A 22,598-nucleotide genomic window follows, 5' to 3' on the forward strand; every position below is an offset into this window, starting at 1 on the left:
ACAGCTTCACCATCTCTGGGGGAGTTTACTGGGGAGTAATCCCAAGAACAACAGGAAGCAAGGGAAGCAGTGTTGGGCAAATGGAGAAATTGATCTGCCACGCAGTCATACCAAAGGCCTCAGCCAATCTCCCAAGGACCTCTGGAACTGGGATGGCCCTTCAGTAGTGTCACAAGTTGATGCAAGGGGACTTGGCCTTTGTACAACCCCCCACTCCCAAAATCAATAGGCCATTGGATACAAGCTGCCCCCGGGGAGGAGGAATAACCTTGGGCAAGGTTCTCCCCCCACTTCCATCAAAGGCAATTCCCTGAGACAGATTCAGCTGTGAGTCATCCACAGCCCACACACCCAGAAGCTGGGGAGCGAGTGCCTCAGACCTGAAGGGGAATCTGAGCAAGCACCACAGCATCCACTACAGTCAGCAGCCGGGACTTGAGAGCGACGCACCTCCTCCCAGGAAACAAAGCAGCACTGTCATGGTGGCAGGAATGGTGAGCACAAGCCTGGCCCGGGAACACAGCTGGGGAAGACTCGGTCACGGCAGGGACTCGGGCCCAGCTGGGGGCTCTGTCTCTAAGCCACTCATCACCCCCACCCTGTGTTACCCACTCCAGCCAGTCCCAGTTCCAGTTCCAGCTCCCATCCTGCATCATGGAGGATCTCCAATCCCATCTCAGCCCAGCTATCAGGAGGCCTGAATGAGTTTTGGCAAGTGGGAAAGTTTGTTCACTGTAGGGTGCTGTCCACACAGGAGGGGGCTTTTCTTAAGCTATCATTACTCTCTCCATCCCCTGCCTTTGGAAGACCTGCTCCCCTGAGCCCACCACACCCCACTTTGTTCCCTTGCCCCGGACTCCCCTCCCCTGATCCTTCTCTTCACAGTCCTTCGAATCTTCCCTCTCTCACTGACTCTGTCTTGCCTTTCTGAGTCTCTCTCTCTCTCTCTCTCTCTCTCTCTTTCTCCACCCTCCCCACCCACCCCCACCCCCTCAATCTCCATATCCCTCTGCTCTATTTGCATCTCTATCTCCGTCTGATTTGGGTCTTTGCCTCTGGGCCCTCTGCAGTTTCACTTCCAGCCAACACAGCTCAGCGCCTAGCCCGTGTGCTGCCCCACATCTGCTGTCCAAGCCAGGTCTGGGTGGGGCCAGGAGAACTGGCCTCAACTCTCAGGCCCATAGCAGCTGCTGGGTTCAAAGCTCATCTACCCACTCACCCCTCCGAGAACAGAGATGGCAACTACCGCAACCCTTCCTGGTTCCCAGGCCCAGAGTCCCAGACTTTTTTTTTTTTTTTTTTTTTGAGACAGTTTCGCTCTTGTTGCCCAGGCTGGAGTACAATGGCACAATCTCAGCTCACTGTAACCTCCACCTTCTGGGTTCAACTGACTCCTGCCTCAGCCTCTCAAGTAGCTGGGATTACAGGCATGTGTCACCATGCCCAGCTAATTTTTTGTATTTTTAGTAGCAATGGGGTTTCACCATGTTGGTCAGGCTGGTCTCGAACTCCTGACCTCAGGTGATCCACCTGCCTCAGCCTCACAAAGTGCTGGGATTACAGGCATGAGCCATCATGCCTGGCCCCAGACCGTTTTCTACAGTAGTGTGGAGAGGCTCTGCAGGAATACAACTGTATCACTCTAAAAGCTTGGTGCTGGCTGGAGGCCAACAGCCCCTCAGCATCATGGGCAGGCTGCCAGGCAACAAGGCCCCACCCCTGGAGCAGCGCAAAGCCCTGGCCCCGCTCACCTGGTGACCACATTGGCATCCTCCACAGCTGGGACTGAGAGTCATAGGCCTGGTGCAGCAGGGGTGGCAGCAGCATGCAAGATTCCCATTAACCAGGGTGCCCAAGCCAGGCAGCTGCTGCCAACCCCACAGCCAACACAGAGCCCCTCCTCTTGGCTCTACAGAGATGGAGGAACTTCACTTCACAAGGAGCTCTGTACAACCTGGGTGAGGAGAGGAAATGCACAAACAGAGGGGTCCTAAAAGCATAAATACTGACTAGCTCCCAGCACATTCACTCAGTAAGCATAACTGAGCTGGTGGCTGCATCAGGCAAGCAGTCAGTGGCTGGGTGGGTGGGTGGGTGGGTGGATGGATGGAAGGAAGGAAGGAAGGAAGGAAGGAAGGAAGGAAGGAAGGAAGGAAGGAAGGAAGGGATTATGGATGGTTGGCTAGATGGATAGACGGATTAATGGAATGACAGATGGAGTCATGGTTTCCAGGTTAGCACAGCCCATCATACAAGACCTTCCTTTTCCTTCACCCCACCCAGAAAACCCCCTTTACCAGGTTTATTTATTCACCGAAGATTACTGGAACTGCCAGATCTGTTCCATGGCCTCTGAATTTTGAGCAATTTTCTATTTAATCTTTTCTGCCCCTTTTCCTCCAGGGTGAAGAGGGTGAGGAGCCCTGATCACAGGCACAAGCTGGGTGCACAGGCACAGGTAGGCAGTCAGGAACTAAAAAGCCTGCCCTGGCTGAGGCCCTGTGAGCTGATCATCGTAAAGAAAGGACAGAGTGAGTCAGGCAAAGTGCGAACCACCCTGCTGCCCCCGGCAGAGTTAGTGAAGCCACAGGGAGTGTTCGGGGACTGCCCCATCAGAAAATGGATTTTTTTCTTTTCTCCCTGCCAGCAGTCTCAGACCTGAACTGGAACGTGGCTCCCTAGGTAGAGCCCAAAAACAGGGCTTAAGCTACACAAAGGGGTTGGACGGAGGCCAGGAGCTGCGTGGTAGAGAAGGGACAGAGAAGGTATAACTGGAAGCCCCCTGGGAGGGGATGTTCTGAGGCAGGCCTGACTGGAGAGCACCCTTTCTAGCCTGTCTACTGGGTGGCTCCCAGGAGGCTCACAGCCTGAGCCTCAGCAGGGCCCAGTCAGGATGGGAAAGACCCTGCAGCAGTCATGTTCTCAGAACTGCCCCACCTCACCCACTGTGGAGATCCTAGTCTTCCTGGGTGGCACACACTGGGTGCCTGAGGTGGCTGGGAGATGGGAAGACGGTAGAGGAATCAGAGGAAGACCAACTGTCTCCCCAGACTTCACCAACTCAATGTGGTGCTGTGAAGACTAAATGAGATAATATACATAAAGTGCTTAGAAGCAGTGAGCACCAAATAAGTGTTAGCCATTGGCACCTAGGATAGTGCCTGGCACAAAGCGAGCACTAAATGTTTGTTGAAGGAATAAATGAATCCTGTCCCCGCTTGTCCCCTCTACTTCAAATACTGGATCATTGGAGTCAATACTGTCTCCACAGCTACTGTGGAAGGTGGATGTACACATTAAGTTCATTCCCACCCCAGGGCCTTTGCACTCGCTGTTCCCTCTGCCAGGAGTGATTTCCCACACATTTTCACATAGTTCAGTCACTCACCTGATTTAGATCTCTGCAGCTGGAAATACAAAAGTGCTCTGACCACTGCCTGCTGGGAGAGCTCCCCACTTCCCAAAGTTGTCTCTCCTTCTCCAGACCAGGACCCTCACCAAGTCTACACACAAACACACACACACACACACACACACACACACACATCCAGGCAATCCTGACTAGACAGCCTCAGTGTCCCTACCCTATCCAGGACTGGGCCTTGAGCCAACAGAGGATCTGGCCTGGCAGGTGTCCCACCCATCTGCTGATGACTATCAGTGTCCCTGCATGACAAGGGCTCACTCAACCCATAGCAGAGGTCATGCTCTGTTCCCAACCATCTGCCCTCCCAATTGACCTTGGCAAAAACCACAGTACCATGCAAACAGGAGGGTGCAATGAACCAGGATTTAAGAATCCTTGCTGTACCACTTAAGAAAAAAACACTTTTACTGAGCACTTACTCTGTGCCAGTCACCATGCTAAGCTGTCCACACACTTGAGCCCATTTAACTCACAAAAACTAAATGATGTTGGTTTTATCCTTATTTTACACCTAGCTGAGGCAGAATAAACTCTCAAGTGCTTGGGCTCTGGAATGAAACAGAGCTGGGTTCAAATCTAGACTCCTCCACTCACTTGCTGTGTGACCTTGGGCAAGTTACTACAGCTCTCTGATCCCTGCTTCTCCCCTATAATGAGGAGATATGCCATTAATTGCCTGTCTGGGCCTTTGTGAGGATTAAAGGAGATAATGGATGTAAGTACCGCATGGTGCCAGGTACAGAGCCTCCACCAAGGTCAGGGCCTGCCCTTCCCTCCTTATCTCACCAGTTCTCCTGCCAAAGTTTACAGGCTAGGACTGATCTTCTCCACAGTTCCAGTCACAGGGCTGGGCATTGCCAGCACACAGAATATTCTTGCTGATTGGCAGATTTTCTCAATTCCTGTCCCAGGTCTTGATTGCAGAGAGCACTCCCTTTCTCAGAGCATCTAAGCAGAGGATTCCTGCCCTGGGCACCACCAGGGTGCAGGTACTCTGCAGAGACAGCCTCTGAGTTCTGCCTTGTTTGGAAGCCTTTCCCACCACCATGAGTCCTAGAACCTGAGCTTGTCCTGGCTCCCTGGGTCTGAGTTCCCACCCAGAAAATGTGGCTGCCACCAGGCTCCTCCAAGACCATGGCCAACTGTGGGCCCACAGTCACTCACCCCAGTGCCTGGAGCCCTGACCTGCGCCCAGCCCCTTGGCTGGACCCTGCCACATGCTAACAGACATCCGCCACTCACACCAGCTGCCCAAATCACCCTAGAATACCAGGCTCCAGGCTGCTCACTGTGCCCTCTATGGCTGCCAGCCACTACCCACGGCTGTCACTTTCAGTCCACCCGAGAACCGCCACTTGCTCACACGGAGCCTGCAGCCATATCCATGCCAGCCATGCCCTTGCAGGGCCCAGAAGCCTGGCAGAAAAATCACACAGGCACTTTGACATTAATCAAAGACACTCATCAATAAATATGTGTAAATTGTATGCAAACCAAGGTAGGAATTTACATCTTTCTCTGCTGAGTCAGCATCTCAAGGCACCAGGGAGGCTGCCTGTAGCTCAGGAGGTTTGGGACAAGAACCCTCAGCATCTAGGGGTCCATCGAACAGTCCCAAATTCATCACCTGAAGTTCTAGAACTTCTAAGTTTGAAGAATCAACCACCATTTACTGACTGCCTGCTACACACCGTGCATTATCCTACATACTGGCTACTACAGGTATGAAATGAGATAGCCTGTAAAGTGCTTAGAAGCACTTACTGCTGGCACCTATAAAGACCTAATATGGCCCGGCACAGTGGTTCCCGACTGTAATCCCAGCACTTTGGGAGGCTGAGGCGGGCGGATCATGAGGTCAGGAGATTGAGACCATCCTGGCTAACACGGTGAAACCCCATCTCTACTAAAAATACAAAAAATTAGCTGGGTGTGGTGGCGGGCACCTGTAGTCCCAGCTACTCGGGAGGCTGAGACAGGAGAATGGTGTGAGCCCAGGAGGCGGAGCTTGCAGTGAGCTGAGATCACGCCACTGCACTCCAGCCTGGGCGACAGAGCGAGACTCTGCCTAAAAAAAAAAAAAAAAGACCCAATATATGTGAGCTCTGATTAATATCCTCCAATTCAACCCTCACAATGACAATAATCATTAGTAAAACTACCATTAATATTATCAGTAATAATTACTATCATCGATTGGGTGCTTCCCATGCCACAAGCTCTCCATGAGTAGCAGATAGTGCTGGCACTCCACCCCCATTCCTCCAGGCCCTACCGTTTCAGTGTACTCCAGCCTGACTTCCAAATGCCTGCAGCTGCATCTTTGCCTGAGGGCTTCTTCTGGTCTCCAGGAGGCTGCTCTGCCCTCCCAAGGCAGGCCCAGAGTGCTGGAGAATTAACCTCCACTCCAACCCCCAGAATGACTGACATGACAGTACATAAATGGCCTGGCTCCCTCATCTAGCAAGTGGGGTAACTCTCAGAAGTGTGTTCAACACAGGCACCCAGTGATCCTCAGTGGCACAGTTAACCATACTGTAACTCGCAACTTGCTCCAAGGGGCTCCCTCTGTGTCTTCCTCCCCTCCCAGTCTCACAGGCCCACTCCTTACCAGCATTTCCTGGAATCACTTTCCTGCATGCGTTCAAATCCTTATCTCAGGATCTGCTTCTAGGGAAACCCAAACATGCATATCTTGTTGAACCCTCATGAGAACCCTAAGAAATAGAAATTCACCCTCAGCAGGATGTCAGACTCCTGACCACATTCTGCAAGGGCCTGCTAGGTCTGCATCACCTCCCTCTTGGATCTCAACTCCAGCTGCTCTCTCCTCTGCCACTCAGCTCCAGCAACACCAGCCGCCTTCTGTTCCTTGGACACACAAGGACACCTTGGCACCTCACAGTCTTCCCTGCCAGGACACTCTTTCCATGGCTCTCAGCGTGACCGGCCCTTCTCATCCCCAAGCCTCAGCTCCCACATCACATCCTCAGAGAGGGTTTTCTCAACCACTGCATCTAGGCCCCTCCAGCAACTCTCTCATAGCATCCGATACGGTCCCTTCAAAACTCTTAGTACAATCTGTAGTCATCTCATGTGAAACTGTTTACTTCTTTCCTGTCTGATTCTCTTCCCTCCTCTTCTAGAATGTACATTCTCTGAGGACAGTGACTTTTTCTATCTTTTTCATGGCTACATCCCCACTGCTTGGCCCAAAACAAGTGATAAAAAAATATTAGTTGAGGCCAGGCATGAAAGCTCATGCCTGTAATCCCAGCACTTTGGGAGGCCGAGGCAGGTGGATCACCTGAGGTCAGGAATTCCAGACCAGACTGGCCAACATGGTGAAATCCCGTCTCTAATAAAAATAAAAATAAAAATAAATTAGCTGGACGTTGTAGTGGGCGCCTGTAATCCCAGCGACTTGGGAGGCTGAGGTAGGAGAATTGCTTGAACCCAGGAGGCAGAGGTTGCAGTGAGCCCAGGTCACACCACTGCACTCCAGCCTGGGCAACAAAGCGAGACTCCATCTCAAAAATTTAAAAAAAATTAGTTGAAATGTAAAGACAAACTATCTGTAGGCTGGTGCGGTGGCTCATGTCTATATTCCCAACAGTTTGGTAGGCCCAGGTGAGAAGATCGCTTGAGCCCAGGAGTTCAAGACCAGCCTGGGCAACATAATGAGGTCCTGTCTCTACAAAACATATCTTTCTTAAATAGCTGGGTGTGGTAGCATGCACCTGTAGTCCCCAGCTACTCAGGAGGCTCAGGTGGGAGGATCGCTCGAGCCCAGGAGGCCGAGGCTGCAGTGAACTGTTATCATGTCACTTCACTCCAGCCTGGGCAACAGAGTGAGACCCTGACTCAAAACACACACACACACACACACACACACACACACACACACACACACACCCCTATTTGTATTGTATTCCTGGGTTAAAGTTAAGTATGGCTAAGACAGTTTAAGCAAATTGCCCCTGGTCACACAGCTGGTAAGAGGCAGCACCTACACTCAGAATCAGGTCTGCCTTGCTCCAAGCCCATGATCTGAACTACTGTGGTACTCTATTTTCATTTTACAGATGGGGAAAACTGAAGCACTGGGAGGAGCCGGAACAGGGACTTGAGCAGGTCTCCAAGCTGTAAAACCAGCACTCCCTTCCCTATACCTCAGGTCCCACCCACGCTCCCCCCAAACCACAGCCTGATACATAAATCCTCCTGCGGCATTCCTGAGAGCAGCTACTCTGCCTTTACTCAACTCCTCCAGAGTCAGGGAGCTCAGTCTGTGACAAGGTGGTCCTTAGAATGGGGAACCCGAACGCTGGCTCCCTAAAATATCCATGGTTTGATCTGAACTCTGCTCCTTCAGGTCACAAAGAGTTTATCTGCTCCCTGGGGCCCAGGACAGCCCTGCAGACAAGAGGCAGAAGCTGCAATCTCAATGTCCATCAGTAGATTTTAAATAAATTACAGTGCATCAACACAATGAATACTGCACAGCCATTTCAAAAGAGTAACATAGATGTATTAAAAAAATAGACACACATCCAAACACCGTGAATTTAAAAAAACAAGTTAGAGGCCAGGCGCGGTGTCTCACACCTGTAATCCCAGCACTTTGGGAGGCCAAAGCAGGCGGATCGCCTGAGGTCAGGTGTTCGAGACTAGCCTGGCCAACATGGTAAAATCTCATCTCTACTAAAAATGCAAAAATTAGCCAGGCGTGGTGGCACGCACCTGTAATCCCAGCTACTCGGGAGGCTGAGGCAGGAGAATTGCTTGAACCCGGGAGGTGGAGGTTGCAGTGAGCCAAGATTGCGCCACTACACTCCAGCCTGGGCAGCAGAGCAACACTCCATCTCGACAATAACAACAACAACAAAAAAAAAAACAAGCTACAAAACACTATATGCACTGTGGTTCCATCTTCTGCCAAAAGAATTCATATCTCTATCTATCTATATATCTGTACATAATAGATCCATAGATACTGATACAGATTACTACCTGGATAACCTTGGCAAGTTTGAGTTCAACTCGCTGAGTCTCAGTTTCTTCATTTGTAAAATGGGAATAATAGTTGCAGCTAACCCATAATGTTTTTGTGAGGATGCAATGCGTAAACTCAGGTAGAAGCATTTAGCACAGTACCTGCACATCATAAACCCTCAATTAACCTAAGCTATTAAGTTATTAAGTACTGTGTGTCCACACAAAAAAGGTTCTGGAAAGATATAGCCACCAGGAGTAGTTATGAAGAGTGAGGCAGAGAGGCTGATGGAGGACTTCCATTTTCTATTCTGTATACTACTTTTCTAGTGTTTACAAATGAGCTTGTATTGTTTTGTTTTTATCATCAGCAAAAAACATAAAGATATTCCTATTTGGTGGAATAAAAGTCACAAAAGCAGAGATCATGTCCTCGGAACATTCACTTCTCAGCTACCTCTTCACGGTTCCACATGGCCCCCTACTCTGGCCTCTGTCCCCATACACATTCTTAGGGATCCATGTCCCTCTGAAGCTGGTTAGGTGCCAGGGTGTCCTGACCAGTGAAAGCAGCTTGCTCTGGACACAACATTGATATTGATAACACTTTTTGTGACTTTCCCTCTCTGGCAAGACGAGCATACCTAGGAACCCTGTAACTTCTCCATTCGCGCTGAGCCAGGCCTCTATTCTCCCACCTGCCCCCGAGGAGTTGGGTTTGGACCCAGGTCAAGGTCCTGACATTTGCCCGACACAGTCCTCCTTATTAGACTTAGTCCCATCCCTGCAGCCCACAGAGAGGCTATTATGTCTGGATTCATTGCTGCCCTCAACCTTCACTGCACTTTCCCACTCCTGTCAGCAGCAAATGTATCGACTCTTACCAGCCTATATATCTTCGTCTTGGTCAAAGATAAAGAACCTTGGAGAGGACAGGGCTCCACCAGGCTCTTGTCCAGGGCACTCTGGGTCCATTACCCAGTGCTTTTGGCTACAGTCAACCAATCAGGTATGAAAAAGACATGCCGTCTTCTCTGAAGCCCACTTCTTCTTCTGAGACTGAAAACCAGCGTCTATAGTATCCATCTTACCCCCATTTAAAAAAAAGAAGGAAATGAGATCACAGGGGCACAACCTGTGGTCATTCAACAGGCATTGTTTATTGGTGCCTACTATAGACCGGAAATTGAGCTGGGTGCTGGGGGGCAGAGGTGAAGCAGATCCAGTCCCAGAGCCCCAGAGCTCACAGTCCCATGGGAGAGACAGACACACAAAGAATTAATGACAACACAGGCCTGTAAAGGCTAATGCACAAATGGACTGTGGAAGCAGGACAGTGGCTTAGTCTAGAGCAGAAAACTTCCCAGGGCTGGTGACCCTTGTGCTGGAATTTGAAGGATATAAAGCAGAGACGGTGGACGTTCCAAGGATAGGGAACCATGTGTGCGGAGATAAGGGGTCTCGGAGGGCCACGTGTGTTTGCAGGAACAGAGCTCAGTGTTGCTGGATTCAGAGGGTCAGCAGAGGCAGGATTACCAGGGACTTTGGGCCTGATGATGTACATAACAGGGAGCAATAGAAGTGTTCTCAGGAAAATTAGCCAGGTGTGGTGGCACGCACCTGTAGTCCCAGCTACCCGGGAGGCTGAGGCAGGAGAATAGCTTGAACACGGGAGGCCGAGGTTGCAGTGAGCCGAGATTACACCACTGCACTCCAGCCTGGGCAATAGAGCGAGACTCTGTCTCAAAAAAATAAATAAATAAACAAATAAATAAATAGAAGGGTTCTCAGGAGCCAAGTGCCAAGTGACATGTCCAAGTTGTATCTTAGTGGGAACACTGTGACCTGACTCAAGTACCTAGATGAGGGATTGGAGGAAGGGAGAATCATCCTAGACTGGTCGCTGGATTTTATAACCTATCAATCTCCCCATACGTTCTTTTGACTTTGGTTTCCCAAAGCCACTGGGGTTGTAGGCTTTGGCCAGTGCTCGAGGTACCCAGAGCAACCAGGTCAATGGGCCAACAATTGAAGGTAAACTGAGGCATTCCACCTAAGATCCCTTTCCTCAGTAGAAAGGAGAACAGGGACATGAGCCCTGTACACACTCTGTGTTCAGCCACAAACCAAAGCTGAGGCTCAGGGGTGATTTTATCTGCAATGACAAGTCCATCCCCAGGCTCAGACAGGTATTGTTCCAGGCCCAGCAGATGTTCCCAAGTTAAACACACATCCAGGGCTCAAACAGACATTGCCCCCAGGCCAGGAAGATGATGTACCAGGCCCAGACAGATGTTATGCCAGGTTCAAACACATGTCCTGAGCCCAGACAGAAGCTGTCCCAGGGCCAGATAATGTGCTGGGCTCAGCCAGGTGTCCCAGCCTCAAACAGATGTTATCTCTAGCCTAGGCAGATGCTACCCTAAGCTCAGACAGATGTCTGCCACCAGAGATATAGAAGGATGCTGAGAGGTCCCTGGCAAAATATAATTCCTAAATCCTCCTTCACCACTTCCACCCTCCACTTGCTACCCCCCAAGAAAGCTGAAAAAAGATCAGCAATAAGCCCAGCCAACTTTCCCCAGACCTTCCCACCTTGCAAAAGCCAAGTCGTTGTATCATTCCATTCTTCCCCCTGACTACAGGCTAGACTACTACATTAGAGGTGTGGGGAGACATACAGTGGGATGATGAACGAGGCACATGTACAGGAATACAGGGCACCTGTGCCATCTGGGGAGTAGTGAACGGTGATGCCCAGGCTAGCCAAGCTGACCCTATATTAGGACAGGGAGGTGGGGGTGGTTAGAGGAAAATGTGGGTTGATGTAAGGACTAGGCCCATTAAATCCCACCTCAAACCTCACACTCTGTGACTAGAGGGGAAGGGAAAGTCCTGACTTCATCCCCGTACACACACGCTCTGCTCAATACCCAGGGAATATGATTACTGGGTCATGTGAAGGTAATTACTACTCCAAAACTGGGCTGCATTAAGCTAGGGAGAAAGAGAGGAATAAGAAGGCTGATCCAGTGTGAACAGAGAATGGGGAGGTGGTCCCATTTATCAGCTTAATCCTGGCTGGAAGAATAACCTTCCTTCCCCAAGATCCCTCACAGGAGTGTCCAGAAACTGACAGCTTCCTGATAGAGTGGCCACATTACTCTTACCCTACTGGAAGCTAGAGTTATGTGTACTGTGGCTATGCAGAGGTCAGGTTTCAGGAATTGTGGGTGTTGGAGGTTCCTGAGCCATGGGGTGGAGGCAGCCACTACACCTGAGAGGTGTTAACAGTGACAGCCTGACCTCCCCATCTGCCCTAAGAGGTCTCCCACTTGGGCTCAGACTGAGTCTCTTCAAAAGAGCTCCCCAAGCCACCAGGCAGCTAGTCATGATTATGTAAATCAACCTTGAGCCACACCCCCCAGCAGGTGCTGGTTGGGACTGCCCTCCTGTTCTACCTTCTTCCCCTAGGGAGCTACCCTGAGGCTGAGGAGGGTGAGATGTGGTCTCCCACCAGAGGGGATGTACTCACACACACAATAACACAGTATCCCAAAAACCCTGTCAAACAGAAGCACTGTCTGACGCAATTACAAACCAAGTGTCTGACACTAATACAAACCAAGCAAAAGCACCCTAACACAAGCACACAAATGGGCATCTATAAAGTAGAAACATATGAATTCATGCAAGCATGCTAACATAAAGTCACCATATATACAAGCACACCAAGCCACCTACACACTATTATAAACATCATAACACACATAATCACAAGGGAGCTGCCCCCCCTTCCTCCCATCCCACCCAAACTCCCTACTCCCACCCTTCAATGGGACTACAAAGTCAACCCCAGGCCCAGGAAGGCATCTCACTTTTCTAATGATGGTGACAAGGACTTAAATTATCCTCCACTGCTCCCACCCTATCCTGTGGTGGTGAATTTTGCAGCCATCCGGATAAAAAGTATGTTTAAAAAAAAAAAAGAAAGAAAGAAAGAAACTAAAGCCTGGTCCCAGCCTTTCAGAGTGATTAATCCCCGCTAATGATTTACCGATTTGCAGAGAGCGTGTTCTGCCTAACCGGATTGTGGGCATTAACACCGGCTCAAAGGCTGACATTCTGCTAAAAATGAAAGTAAATTTCAAGAGGAATTGACCACCCCTAATTTGAATATTCTACTGACACTCTGGGAGGACCCCTACCCACACCCATTGCCTAGGGGCTGAGGCAGAAAAACAAAAATACAAGGAAAGATTCTTCCCCAAGAGATAGTTCACCTTCCGCCCCTCCTTCCCTTCACTAAGACCTGAGATTAAATAAGTTAGATCGCTCCTTTCTCTTCTGCCAAAGGCAGCAACGGCCCTGCAGTTACTCCTCTCCTCTGCCTTGGGCTCTAAAGACCACAAGGAGGGCAGAAGAACTGGACACCTGGAGGGGCTGAGCTTCGAGGGAAAGAGGTAGGGGCTTTGAGGGCTCAGAAGGGTGAGCTCATCCTATGTGAGGAAACTTTAGGATGGTGGCAAGCACTACGAATCTGTTTAGACGGCACCCACCCTCACCAAGGTAGTGGATCAATAAGATGACCCTGGCACCCTCCTAAGACTGGGAATTTATGACAGCTAGGACCCTGCCAGACTCTTCCAGTCAAAACCACATTGCAGCTCAGAATGAGTGGGCAGCAAGCCCCAGTGGGCGTGGTCCCTCCTGACACACTTTAGCAAGAACTGGTTAGGGGAGTAGGCAGGTTCCACGCCTGCTTACACAGCCTCTTACTCACCCCAGATGGCCGGCCAGGGAGGGAAATCAAGCCACACTTTCCCTTTCCAAGTTTTCTTCAAGCAGTGATCTCACCCCCCATCTTCTCAAGCAGCCAACAGAGACCATATTGCCCAATTTTTAGATGAGGACACAGAGGGTTCAGAGGCTGACACTGGCCCAAAATGAGGCCTGAGTCAGGGCTAAGATGAAACCCAGGACCCTTGACTGCCAAGTCAGACCACTCTGAAAAGGCAAGATCCAGGGCATAAGGAGACTGCCAGGAGGGAAAGGAAGTGGCTCGTGGGTGCTGCCCCGGTCCAGCCAGCCTCAAAAACTCAAAGTCCCTGCATGCAGGAGGCATCCTGAGATACACAGCCCATCCAGCAGCACTTCCCATGGGCCCCATCTCTCCTCTTTGTATCTTCTCAGCATTCCTGACTTGTGAGGAATCCAGGTGGAGCATCCTGGAGCCTGTCTTCCCCCAGCACTGAAAAGGCCTGAGGCCTGAAACTGCATCTGCTCTCAGCCCATCCTGGACTCCTAACCAACTGACCAACTCGCAGAAGACAGCTCAGGGGCTCAGAGACCAAAGGGGGAAAGCAGCCAGACCCAGCTGCCTCCAGGAGACGCTGAGCAAGGCTCTTCCTCTTTCTCCTTCCCAAAGCTGTGCTCGGCGTGCCATTGTCAGGCCCCGGTCATCTGGGATGTGTGTCTGGAATACTGCCCTGTGTATGTGGCCGCCAGGGTGCTGATGGCGACTGACTCGTGAGTATAGTTGTATTCTAGGGCCCACGTCTGTAACCCAGGGCTTTGCAGAAAGAGTATAAGGAGCTGGAGCTTGTGTAGCCTGTCCTTCATCCCTGCAGAGCCTCCCTCCCACTCCCAGCCCCCCACTGCCCCCGGCTCAGAGACCCCCCACAGCGAGGGCCCCATCTGCTGGAGGCTCGGTGACCTGTGTCAAATGAGCAGGCGCTCGGTCACACTCCAGAGCCTGGAGGAGGCCGCTGTGCTCTGGGAAAGCCCAAGCAGCTCCTGCCTGGGGGCGGGCTGGGCAGAGGCCCCGCTGGGGAGGGAGGCCCGGGAGCCTCTGAAACTGGCGGCGGCCTGGCTGGGAGCTGCCCTCCACAGACAAGGAGAGTGGGAAAAAATATGAAAAGAAAAGCCTTCCCTGTTTCCTTGTACCTAGCGCTGCAACCAAACCATGTGGACCATACTCTGGGCTGGATGCAGCCCCTTCCTCTGCTTTCTGATCCCCTGAGCGGACCTGCTATTTCTTACAGGGTATGGGTAGATATATCTGTGTGTCTCTGTGATGTGTGGGGTGAGCCTCTTTGTGCATCTGGGTGAGAGGGTGTGCATGGCTGGCTCCACGTGCTCATGTGTGTGAGTATGACGGTGTGCCTCTGTGTGTGACTTGGCACACCAGCTGAGAGTTTCCACATTTGTGGCCCCAAGAGCCTGTAGGTTTCAGGTATCTCTGTGTCAGCAAAGCAGTGCCTACTTGAGCCTATTTCAGCCTATTGCGGGTTCTGTGTATCTCCCCATTTAGACACATGCCTGTATTTACCACTGGGTGTTGCTTTGTGTGACTACGAATATTCAGCCTAATGGTGCAAGTTTGTGTGTTCCTATTGTGAATCTGTACATTCGGCCCTGTGCTAAATTGCAGGGTTGTATCTGTGTGTGTGTGTGTGCGCACACCTGTTCTCATGCCCAAACCACTCTGTGTCTGCATGGGCCAGGTGGGTGTCTGACCTCTCTGGGTACACCCTGCCTACGTGTTGTGGGTCTGAGGATGAGTTCTCACCAGGACCTGAGAAGGTGGTGCTCCAGGACAAAGGGGTTGCTCAGCTGCAGATGTTTCTACCAATGGCCATGTCTCAGCCCTAGTGTCCCACACCGAATCTTGAGAGCGATGTCAAGACTTCCTGGGGGAAACTTAACTCAAACACAAGAAAATTCTGACTCAAGACCAAACCCATATTCTTGTAGAAGGTCTAAAATTTCCAAAGCAGAGAAAGGAATTATATCTTTCCTACTTCAAACTTCTTCCCACCCCAGGCCAGCATCTAACATTTAAAGGGCACCTAAATTGCATGCCTTATTTCATCTGTGGAGCCTCAGAGCAATCCTGAAAAGCAGGCATTATTGTTCTCACTGTAAGATGCACAAACTCAGGATCCAAGAGGCAGTGTGGCTCACACAAAGTCACAGGGCTGCTAAGGGGCGTGGTGGGATTGGGACTTTGATTTGCTGGGTGACAAGCTGATAACCTAGAAGCCTGGCTACTGCTCTACTGCTGATGCCTCTCAATTCAGCACAGACCTGGGAAGATGGTTTCAGGAGCCCCAGCAGGCCCTGGCCTATGCTTGAGAACTACCAGAAACAGGGCTGTGGGCTCTCTTTGCTGTGCCAGCCAAAGCTGCTGCCTCCATAGGCCCCCATCACATGGTAATGGGAAGAATGATGAGTGGAAACTCACAGGTCCTGTGCCCTTGGACAAATCTTGGGTCCCTTATCTAGGCAATGAAGATAATAATCTCAGTGCTTTCTCACAGGGCTGAGAAGTACAGGTAAAACGATACATGTAAAAGTACTTGTTAAAATACCGTGCCTGTGTGCATATCTGTGTAACAAACCTGCACATTCTGTTCATGTATCCCAGAACTTAAAGTATAATTTAAAAAAAAACAAAAAAAGAACACCTTGCCTGTTCGTCATTGTTCTTCTAGCCTCAGTGGAAATCGAAACACCTGCCCACTGTCCAGACTTCCTCCAACAGGAACTAAGACAGATTCACAGAATCACAGACCATGAGAGTGAGAAGTGCCAGAGAGGTCGACTAGTCCAAACCTCTGCAATCCCATGCTACAGGTGGAGAAACTGAGATTTAGTTAGGGAGGGAGAATGCCTTGCCCCTCACTGAACAGCAACAATGGAAACGACCAGAGTAAACATCTATCTGAGAGCTTTACGCCCCCTTTATCTCACACTACTATCTGACCTACCTTAGTGAAAGAGGTGGGCCGCCTATAGTACTGTTATTCCCAACATACAGGAAGGAAAACCAAGAGCGAGGCAGGCTGGACCGGAGTTACTCCTGCCCAGGGAGATGATAGCAGCTCCAGGTTGAAAGCCCAAGCTTCAATATCACACAGGCCTTGTTAGGGCTGGCACAAGCAGAAACTTCACTGAGGGATTACCAGCCTTCCCCCTACCTCCTGGGCCTGAGAAAGGTGAAAGACCTGGGCTGCCTCAAGGTGACCATTCCCTAGGCCAGAGTCCAGGAAAGCCCAGTATCTCTAGCCGGGTTCAAACACAGAGCTCCATCGCAGCTCTTACAGCTAGGGTGGGACCACGGAGCCTGCTCAGGGCAGTGGCCAATGGCCAGACAAGGGCCCTGCTCTGTCCCACTCCTTCCCTGGCTGGTCCTAGTACATTCAGGGCCCACATGATCAAAGTCTGTGCCCAGGGTGACCCCTGTCACTGTCAACTCTGTCCCAGAACCCTGGATCATTCCAATGGCAGCTACCACCTGAGCCCCCAGCACCTTTTTTCACACTAAGGCTTTATTCCACAGACCTGACTTGCCCAGTGGGGCCTTAGCTGGGCCCCCAGCTCAGTTCTGTGATCTGGGACCCCAGGGCCCTGTAAGCTATAAATCCACTTGAGGCAAGATCCAGGAGAGAAAAGAGGGAGGACTAGGAGCTGAAGACTCCCTGGGACCCAAGCCTCAGTGTGGGGAAGAGGGGAGAACACAGTTCAGTCCTCTCAGCCTGGTCGGGTAAGAAGGCACAGAGGAACTGCAGTGAGGTCCAGCTCCACTCAGGATCCTTCAGGGAGTCATCAAGGGCTGGGGTGTGAGGAGGTAACTGAATTCCACTGCCCACCTTTTCAACAAGGCCTCCTCAATCTCAATTCCTTTTTCAGCAGCTCCAGGCAAGTCCGGGCAAACTCCAGCCCGGGGCTCTTCGCAAGGCTGGACAGCTCCCGGCCTGCACGCCAGATTTCTGGAGTGCCCGCAGCCCTTCCCTGAACCCATCCTTCTCCTCTCCTCTCCCGGGGCGTGATCCCACCACGACCACAGCCGATGAGCCGTTCAAGCTGGGAGAAGGATCGAGAAGGCTGCAGCGGCGAAGGTCAGATACCCCTGGGCCCAACGTCCACCCCCTGCTAGCGCCTTTGCCAGCAGCGTTTTCCCCGGAGCCACAGTCTCCACTTCCAGATCCTCTCCTTCTGGAACCCCGGAGCGCGGCCAGGTACCAGGGGCTCGTGTAGGACTGTAGAACCGCTGCCGCCCGCCGTCCCTGCCCCAGCTGCCCGCGCGGTACTCACCTGGGCCGCAGTGCCCGGGAGAAGAGGTGCCCGCGTGAGGCGTGAAGCCCGAGTCCGTCCGACTCCGCCCGCGCTGGATGCGCTCTCAGGGCAGCGGAGGTCGGCGGACTTGTGACGCTGGGACTAGAGGGAGGAGAAGGAAAGCCGAGACGGGCCGGGCAGACGCGCCGAGGAGCGCCCAGTGCACGGGGCAGCCGCGGGAGGCAAGGCGGGCGCGGTGAGCAGTCGCGCCGGAACCGAGCCGCGAATCCACGCCGCCTCGCGCTCGCAGCCGCCAGGACCCGCGGGAATCCTGGTCCGCCGGCAGCGGTACTGCGGAGGGAGGGGCGCGGGGCTGAGCCGCTTCTCGGAGCCCGAGCGCCTCCCGGAGCCCGCAATTCCTGCTGCCCAGGCGGGATGCGGGCGAGAATTCAGCTCGCGTGGAATGTGGGACCGGCCGGGCTCGGAGTCTCCAGCGCTGGGGGAAAGCGGGGCCCACACAGCCAGGACGAGAGGGGGTGCGGTCCGAGGGCCACCCCCGCGCCACTCCCCACGTGGCGGCCGCGCCCCCGGGGCGTGAGTGTGTACGCGGACGGTAGGGGGGCCGTGAATGAAGCCCCAGCGGCCAATCAGCACGGCCGGCGCGCGGGACCCCGGGAGCGACGCCCAATGGAGAGCTCTGGGCGGCCGGGCAGGGCGGCGGGCGGGCGCGGGGGGCGGGGGCCGGGCCGGGGAGGCGGGAGGCGGCTCCGCGGGCAGCCAATGGGCGGCGGGCGGGGTGGGGCTCCGGAGCGCCGAGCGGGTCGGGTCTTTAAGCCGGCGGAGCGAGGCGGCGGGGCCCGCAGACGGAGCGGAGCGGCGGCGGCGGCGCGGCGCAGGGCGCGGGGCGGCATGGCCACCACCGCGCAGTACCTGCCGCGGGGCCCCGGTGGCGGAGCCGGGGGCACCGGGCCGCTCATGCACCCGGACGCCGCGGCGGCAGCGGCGGCGGCTGCGGCCGCCGAGCGACTGCACGCAGGGGCCGCGTACCGCGAAGTGCAGAAGCTGATGCACCACGAGTGGCTGGGCGCGGGCGCGGGCCACCCCGTGGGCCTAGCGCACCCCCAGTGGCTACCCACGGGAGGAGGCGGCGGCGGAGACTGGGCCGGGGGCCCGCACCTAGAACACGGCAAGGCGGGCGGCGGCGGCACCGGCCGAGCCGACGACGGCGGCGGCGGCGGAGGTTTCCACGCGCGCCTGGTGCACCAGGGGGCGGCCCACGCGGGCGCGGCATGGGCGCAGGGCAGCACGGCGCACCACTTGGGCCCGGCCATGTCGCCGTCGCCCGGGGCCGGCGGGGGCCACCAGCCCCAGCCGCTCGGGCTGTACGCGCAGGCGGCCTACCCGGGGGGCGGCGGCGGCGGCCTGGCCGGGATGCTGGCGGCGGGCGGTGGCGGCGCGGGGCCGGGCCTGCACCACGCGCTGCACGAGGACGGCCACGAGGCGCAGCTGGAGCCGTCGCCGCCGCCGCATCTGGGCGCCCACGGACACGCACACGGACATGCACACGCGGGCGGCCTGCACGCGGCGGCGGCGCACCTGCACCCGGGCGCGGGCGGCGGCGGCTCATCGGTGGGCGAGCACTCGGACGAGGATGCTCCCAGCTCGGACGACCTGGAGCAGTTCGCCAAGCAGTTCAAGCAGCGGCGCATCAAGCTGGGCTTCACGCAGGCCGACGTGGGGCTGGCGCTGGGCACGCTCTACGGTAACGTGTTCTCGCAGACCACCATCTGCCGCTTCGAGGCCCTGCAGCTGAGCTTCAAGAACATGTGCAAGCTCAAGCCGCTGCTCAACAAGTGGCTGGAGGAGACCGATTCGTCCAGCGGCAGCCCCACCAACCTGGACAAGATCGCGGCGCAGGGCCGCAAGCGCAAGAAGCGCACGTCCATCGAGGTGGGGGTCAAAGGCGCGCTCGAGAGCCACTTTCTCAAGTGCCCCAAGCCCTCGGCGCACGAGATCACAGGCTTGGCAGACAGCCTGCAGCTGGAGAAGGAGGTGGTGCGCGTCTGGTTCTGCAACCGGCGGCAGAAGGAGAAGCGCATGACCCCTGCGGCCGGCGCGGGCCACCCGCCCATGGACGATGTATACGCGCCTGGGGAGCTAGGGCCCGGCGGGGGCGGCGCATCGCCACCCTCCGCGCCCCCGCCGCCCCCGCCGGCGGCGCTGCACCACCACCACCACCACACACTGCCCGGCTCCGTGCAGTGACCCCGCGGGCCGGGCCCCCGCCGGCGCGCTGCAGGGCGCGGGCGCGCAGCCCGCCCGCGCGGCCTGGACTCTTTTTGTTCGGTTGCTTTGGATTTTACAAAAAAAAAAAACAAAAAGCCCAGAAACTTTCGAACAAAACCAAACACCCGGACGACCCTCTCCGGTGAGCGGCGAAGACGGCCCGGTAGGCTGCGTCGCCCGAGCCCCGGGAGAGAGGAGCGAAGATCCGGAACTTGCCAACTCACCCCGGGCATCCTGCCCGCCGCCTGCTCTCTGCCCCCATCCCCTCGACGACCCCCGCCCCTGCCCCCCGGGCTGTTCGGGGCCGGATCCCGGCAGCGGCCTCCCCAAAGCGACAGGTAACGCGGTGCGGGGTTAGGGATTCCCCGGGAGAGAGGACCAAGCGAGGAGAGTTCTCCATCCCCTCTCCCCGCGTGGACTCCTGAGCCTGCGGGTCCAGGGTGGGGGGCTGTCACTTTATTCGCTACACACCTCTTCTCTCCTATAAGGATGCGCCCCACCCCCTTTTCCCCTTTCTCCGGGCTTGGTTTTTTTACGGTTTTTATTTATTCGTGGAGCCTCTCGGCTCCTGGGGTCCTTCTAACTCCGCCCGCGCCCTTAATTTAAATCGCTGTATACTGTATTTATCGGGGCCCCGGAGGGGAGGTCGCGAGAGCCGCGTCTGTGTATAAAAGCAGGAAATAGCCAAAGCTTTAATCTAGCCTAATTTATTTTTCCCCTTATCTTTCCCTACCCTCCGCGCCCAAAAAAAAAGCAAAAAAAAAAAAAAAAAAAAAAAAAAGCTAACAAAAAAAATTTCGAGTGTTCATTTTTCATTTCGTTTCATCCGAGCCCCAGCTTGGTTCCCGGCCACGCCGGAGGGGTCTGCGCTCCCACATACCCAGATGGGAAGGGGCCTCTGCCCTGCTGCAGACCGACCGCCGCACAGCGGGGCCCCTGCTCCCCGCGGGGCCCTGCCCTCCTGGCCACACCAAACGAAACTTGGAAAAGTTAGAGAGATTTTTTTTAACCAGCTGTAGAAATAAGCCGTTCCCTGAGAACCCTCCACCTGATTCCCTGCAGCTTCCCTCTGCTCCCTTTCCAGCCCGCCGGGATTGCGGGATGCCAGGGGAGGCCGGGAGAGAAATTCCCCAAGTTTGGGGTGAGGTGGGAACCATGTAAATATGTGAGATATGTACACACTGGCGGGGAGAAGAAACATTTTGTGCTTGGTTTTTATTTTTAGTTTTCCGGGTTACCCGTCCTTCCTACCCTAAAGGATTTTGTATACTGACTAATCCGAAAAAGATATTTTAATATGATTTCCGAATTTCTGACCCATCTCTATTTATTTTCTGGATGTGTTTGGAGCTTCCCCCTTCTCCATTTCTTCTTCTGTTTGTTAAGGTTTGAATTTAAATTTTGTTATTTTATTTTTTTTATTTTTTGAAACAATGTTTCGGTGCATTCTCTTTGTATCTTTATTGCAAAAAAAAAAATAATGTAGACTGGGAAGTTCCCTTTATATTTATGTTATAGTAAATATTTTATTACTCACATAAACATGTACCCCAGGGCTGTGTCCTGTCCTCTTTACTGCTAGGGCTGGGTGGGTTTTGGGGTGAAGCGATGGGATCCCCTGCTTCACCTCCCTAAAGTTCTGATCTCACTAAGAGATCTTGGAGGAAGATGACCTTGCAGACCTTCCAGATGGATATCAGGACATGGGCAACAGTTGGGCCCCTGCCTCAGGTGCATCAGTTTAGGGAAGATGAAGCTGCCTCGGGTCCCCCTGCCATAGACAGACTCTCCTAGACCAAACCAGGGCCTGGGACAGTGAGCGAAAGACACCACATGGAATTCGGATCAGCCATCGCCCATGCACAACTCGACTGCTCTTCTCCACCAAGAAAGAAGCCCGCCTCGGCCTGGGTCACCAGCCTAGAATCTATAATCCCCCACCTGACACCTCAACCCACAACTTTCATTTCACCTTGCACTCTATATGAGGGGTCTGAGCCAATTTTACCATTTCCAGTCCTAGGGCACCTGCAAGCCTAGTCAGGCCCCACCATCCTACTCCAGCAGGCTCTCCACCCAATCCCCCCTGGATGCACTGTGAGTTCTAACAGCTTAGACAGAGGTGGGTTTCATGGTCCTATGTGAGCTGGGTCAGCCTAGGGAGGGAGCTCTGCCAATTTGCTTGGACAAAGCCAGTCCTACATCTCTGCAAACAAACCACTGCCCCAGCTTCTCTTGGGAGGAAGTGGAGGCATGAGCAACTGTGCCACTAGAAAGACCTGATATCTCCTCTCCAAGGGTGGGTACCCAAGACCCTCACCACCACCACCACTGCAGGGAGTGATGGGAAGGAGAGCACAGACCTTCTCAGATGCTGTCTTCTGGAGTGAGTCAGGATATCTGGGGGCAGATCTGGTTCCCAGTGCAGAGCCGCAGACTACCTGGGTTCCAGTCAAGATCTTATTTTCTCCTTTAAAGTAACCCTTCTTAAAAATACTGATAAAAGAGCTCTTCCTGCTTCCTCCGTAGAGGCAGTTCTTTTCCCCCCTCAGGAGAAGCCACATGCAGTTTCTCTCACTCTGTGAAGTCAAAGCTTGAAGGCACAATCTCTTAGCTGGGGAGAAAGTTGACCCTAGTGAGGGGGCGTGGGGGGCCCCTCATGCCAGGGAAGCGGCCTAAGTCCAGGCCTGTGAGAGGCCTGGGCTCCAGCTGACAGCGTCAGGGATGTCCAGAGAGGTGTCCCCAGGGCCCCAAGTTGGTGCTCCCTGGTGGAGCAGGGGCCTCGGGATGGCTGTACCATGCTGAGAGTTCTGGTGACTTTCCGCGCTTG

At 53.9% G+C, this 22,598-nt stretch overlaps 1 protein-coding gene and 1 long non-coding RNA gene across 3 annotated transcripts in view; one reads left to right on the top strand and one right to left on the bottom strand.

The window, feature by feature from the left end:
* The window catches only part of LOC105494763 (uncharacterized), a 178,508-nt gene extending 160,507 nt beyond the window's left edge, over positions 1-18,001 (bottom strand). For both annotated transcript variants that reach the window (XR_011622896.1, XR_011622895.1), the window contains exon 1: positions 17,522-18,001. This is a non-coding gene — a long non-coding RNA (uncharacterized lncRNA). The remainder of the gene's footprint in view (positions 1-17,521) is intronic.
* Positions 18,002-18,341: 340 nt separating this feature from the next.
* Positions 18,342-21,334, top strand: LOC105494760 (POU class 3 homeobox 1). Its single transcript, XM_011763538.3, has one exon. The coding sequence runs from the start codon at positions 18,392-18,394 to the stop codon at positions 19,745-19,747; it is 1,356 nt and encodes a 451-aa protein (XP_011761840.1). The 5' UTR covers positions 18,342-18,391; the 3' UTR covers positions 19,748-21,334.
* The last annotated feature ends 1,264 nt before the right edge of the window (positions 21,335-22,598 follow it).

The sequence above is a fragment of the Macaca nemestrina genome, chromosome 1 (genome assembly GCF_043159975.1).
Source record: "Macaca nemestrina isolate mMacNem1 chromosome 1, mMacNem.hap1, whole genome shotgun sequence".
NCBI lineage: Eukaryota > Metazoa > Chordata > Mammalia > Primates > Cercopithecidae > Macaca > Macaca nemestrina.

Coding starts and splice junctions, on each gene's coding strand:
- LOC105494760 (XM_011763538.3), top strand. CDS start 18,392: ATGGCCACCACCGCGCAGTACCTGCCGCGGGGCCCCGGTGGCGGAGCC.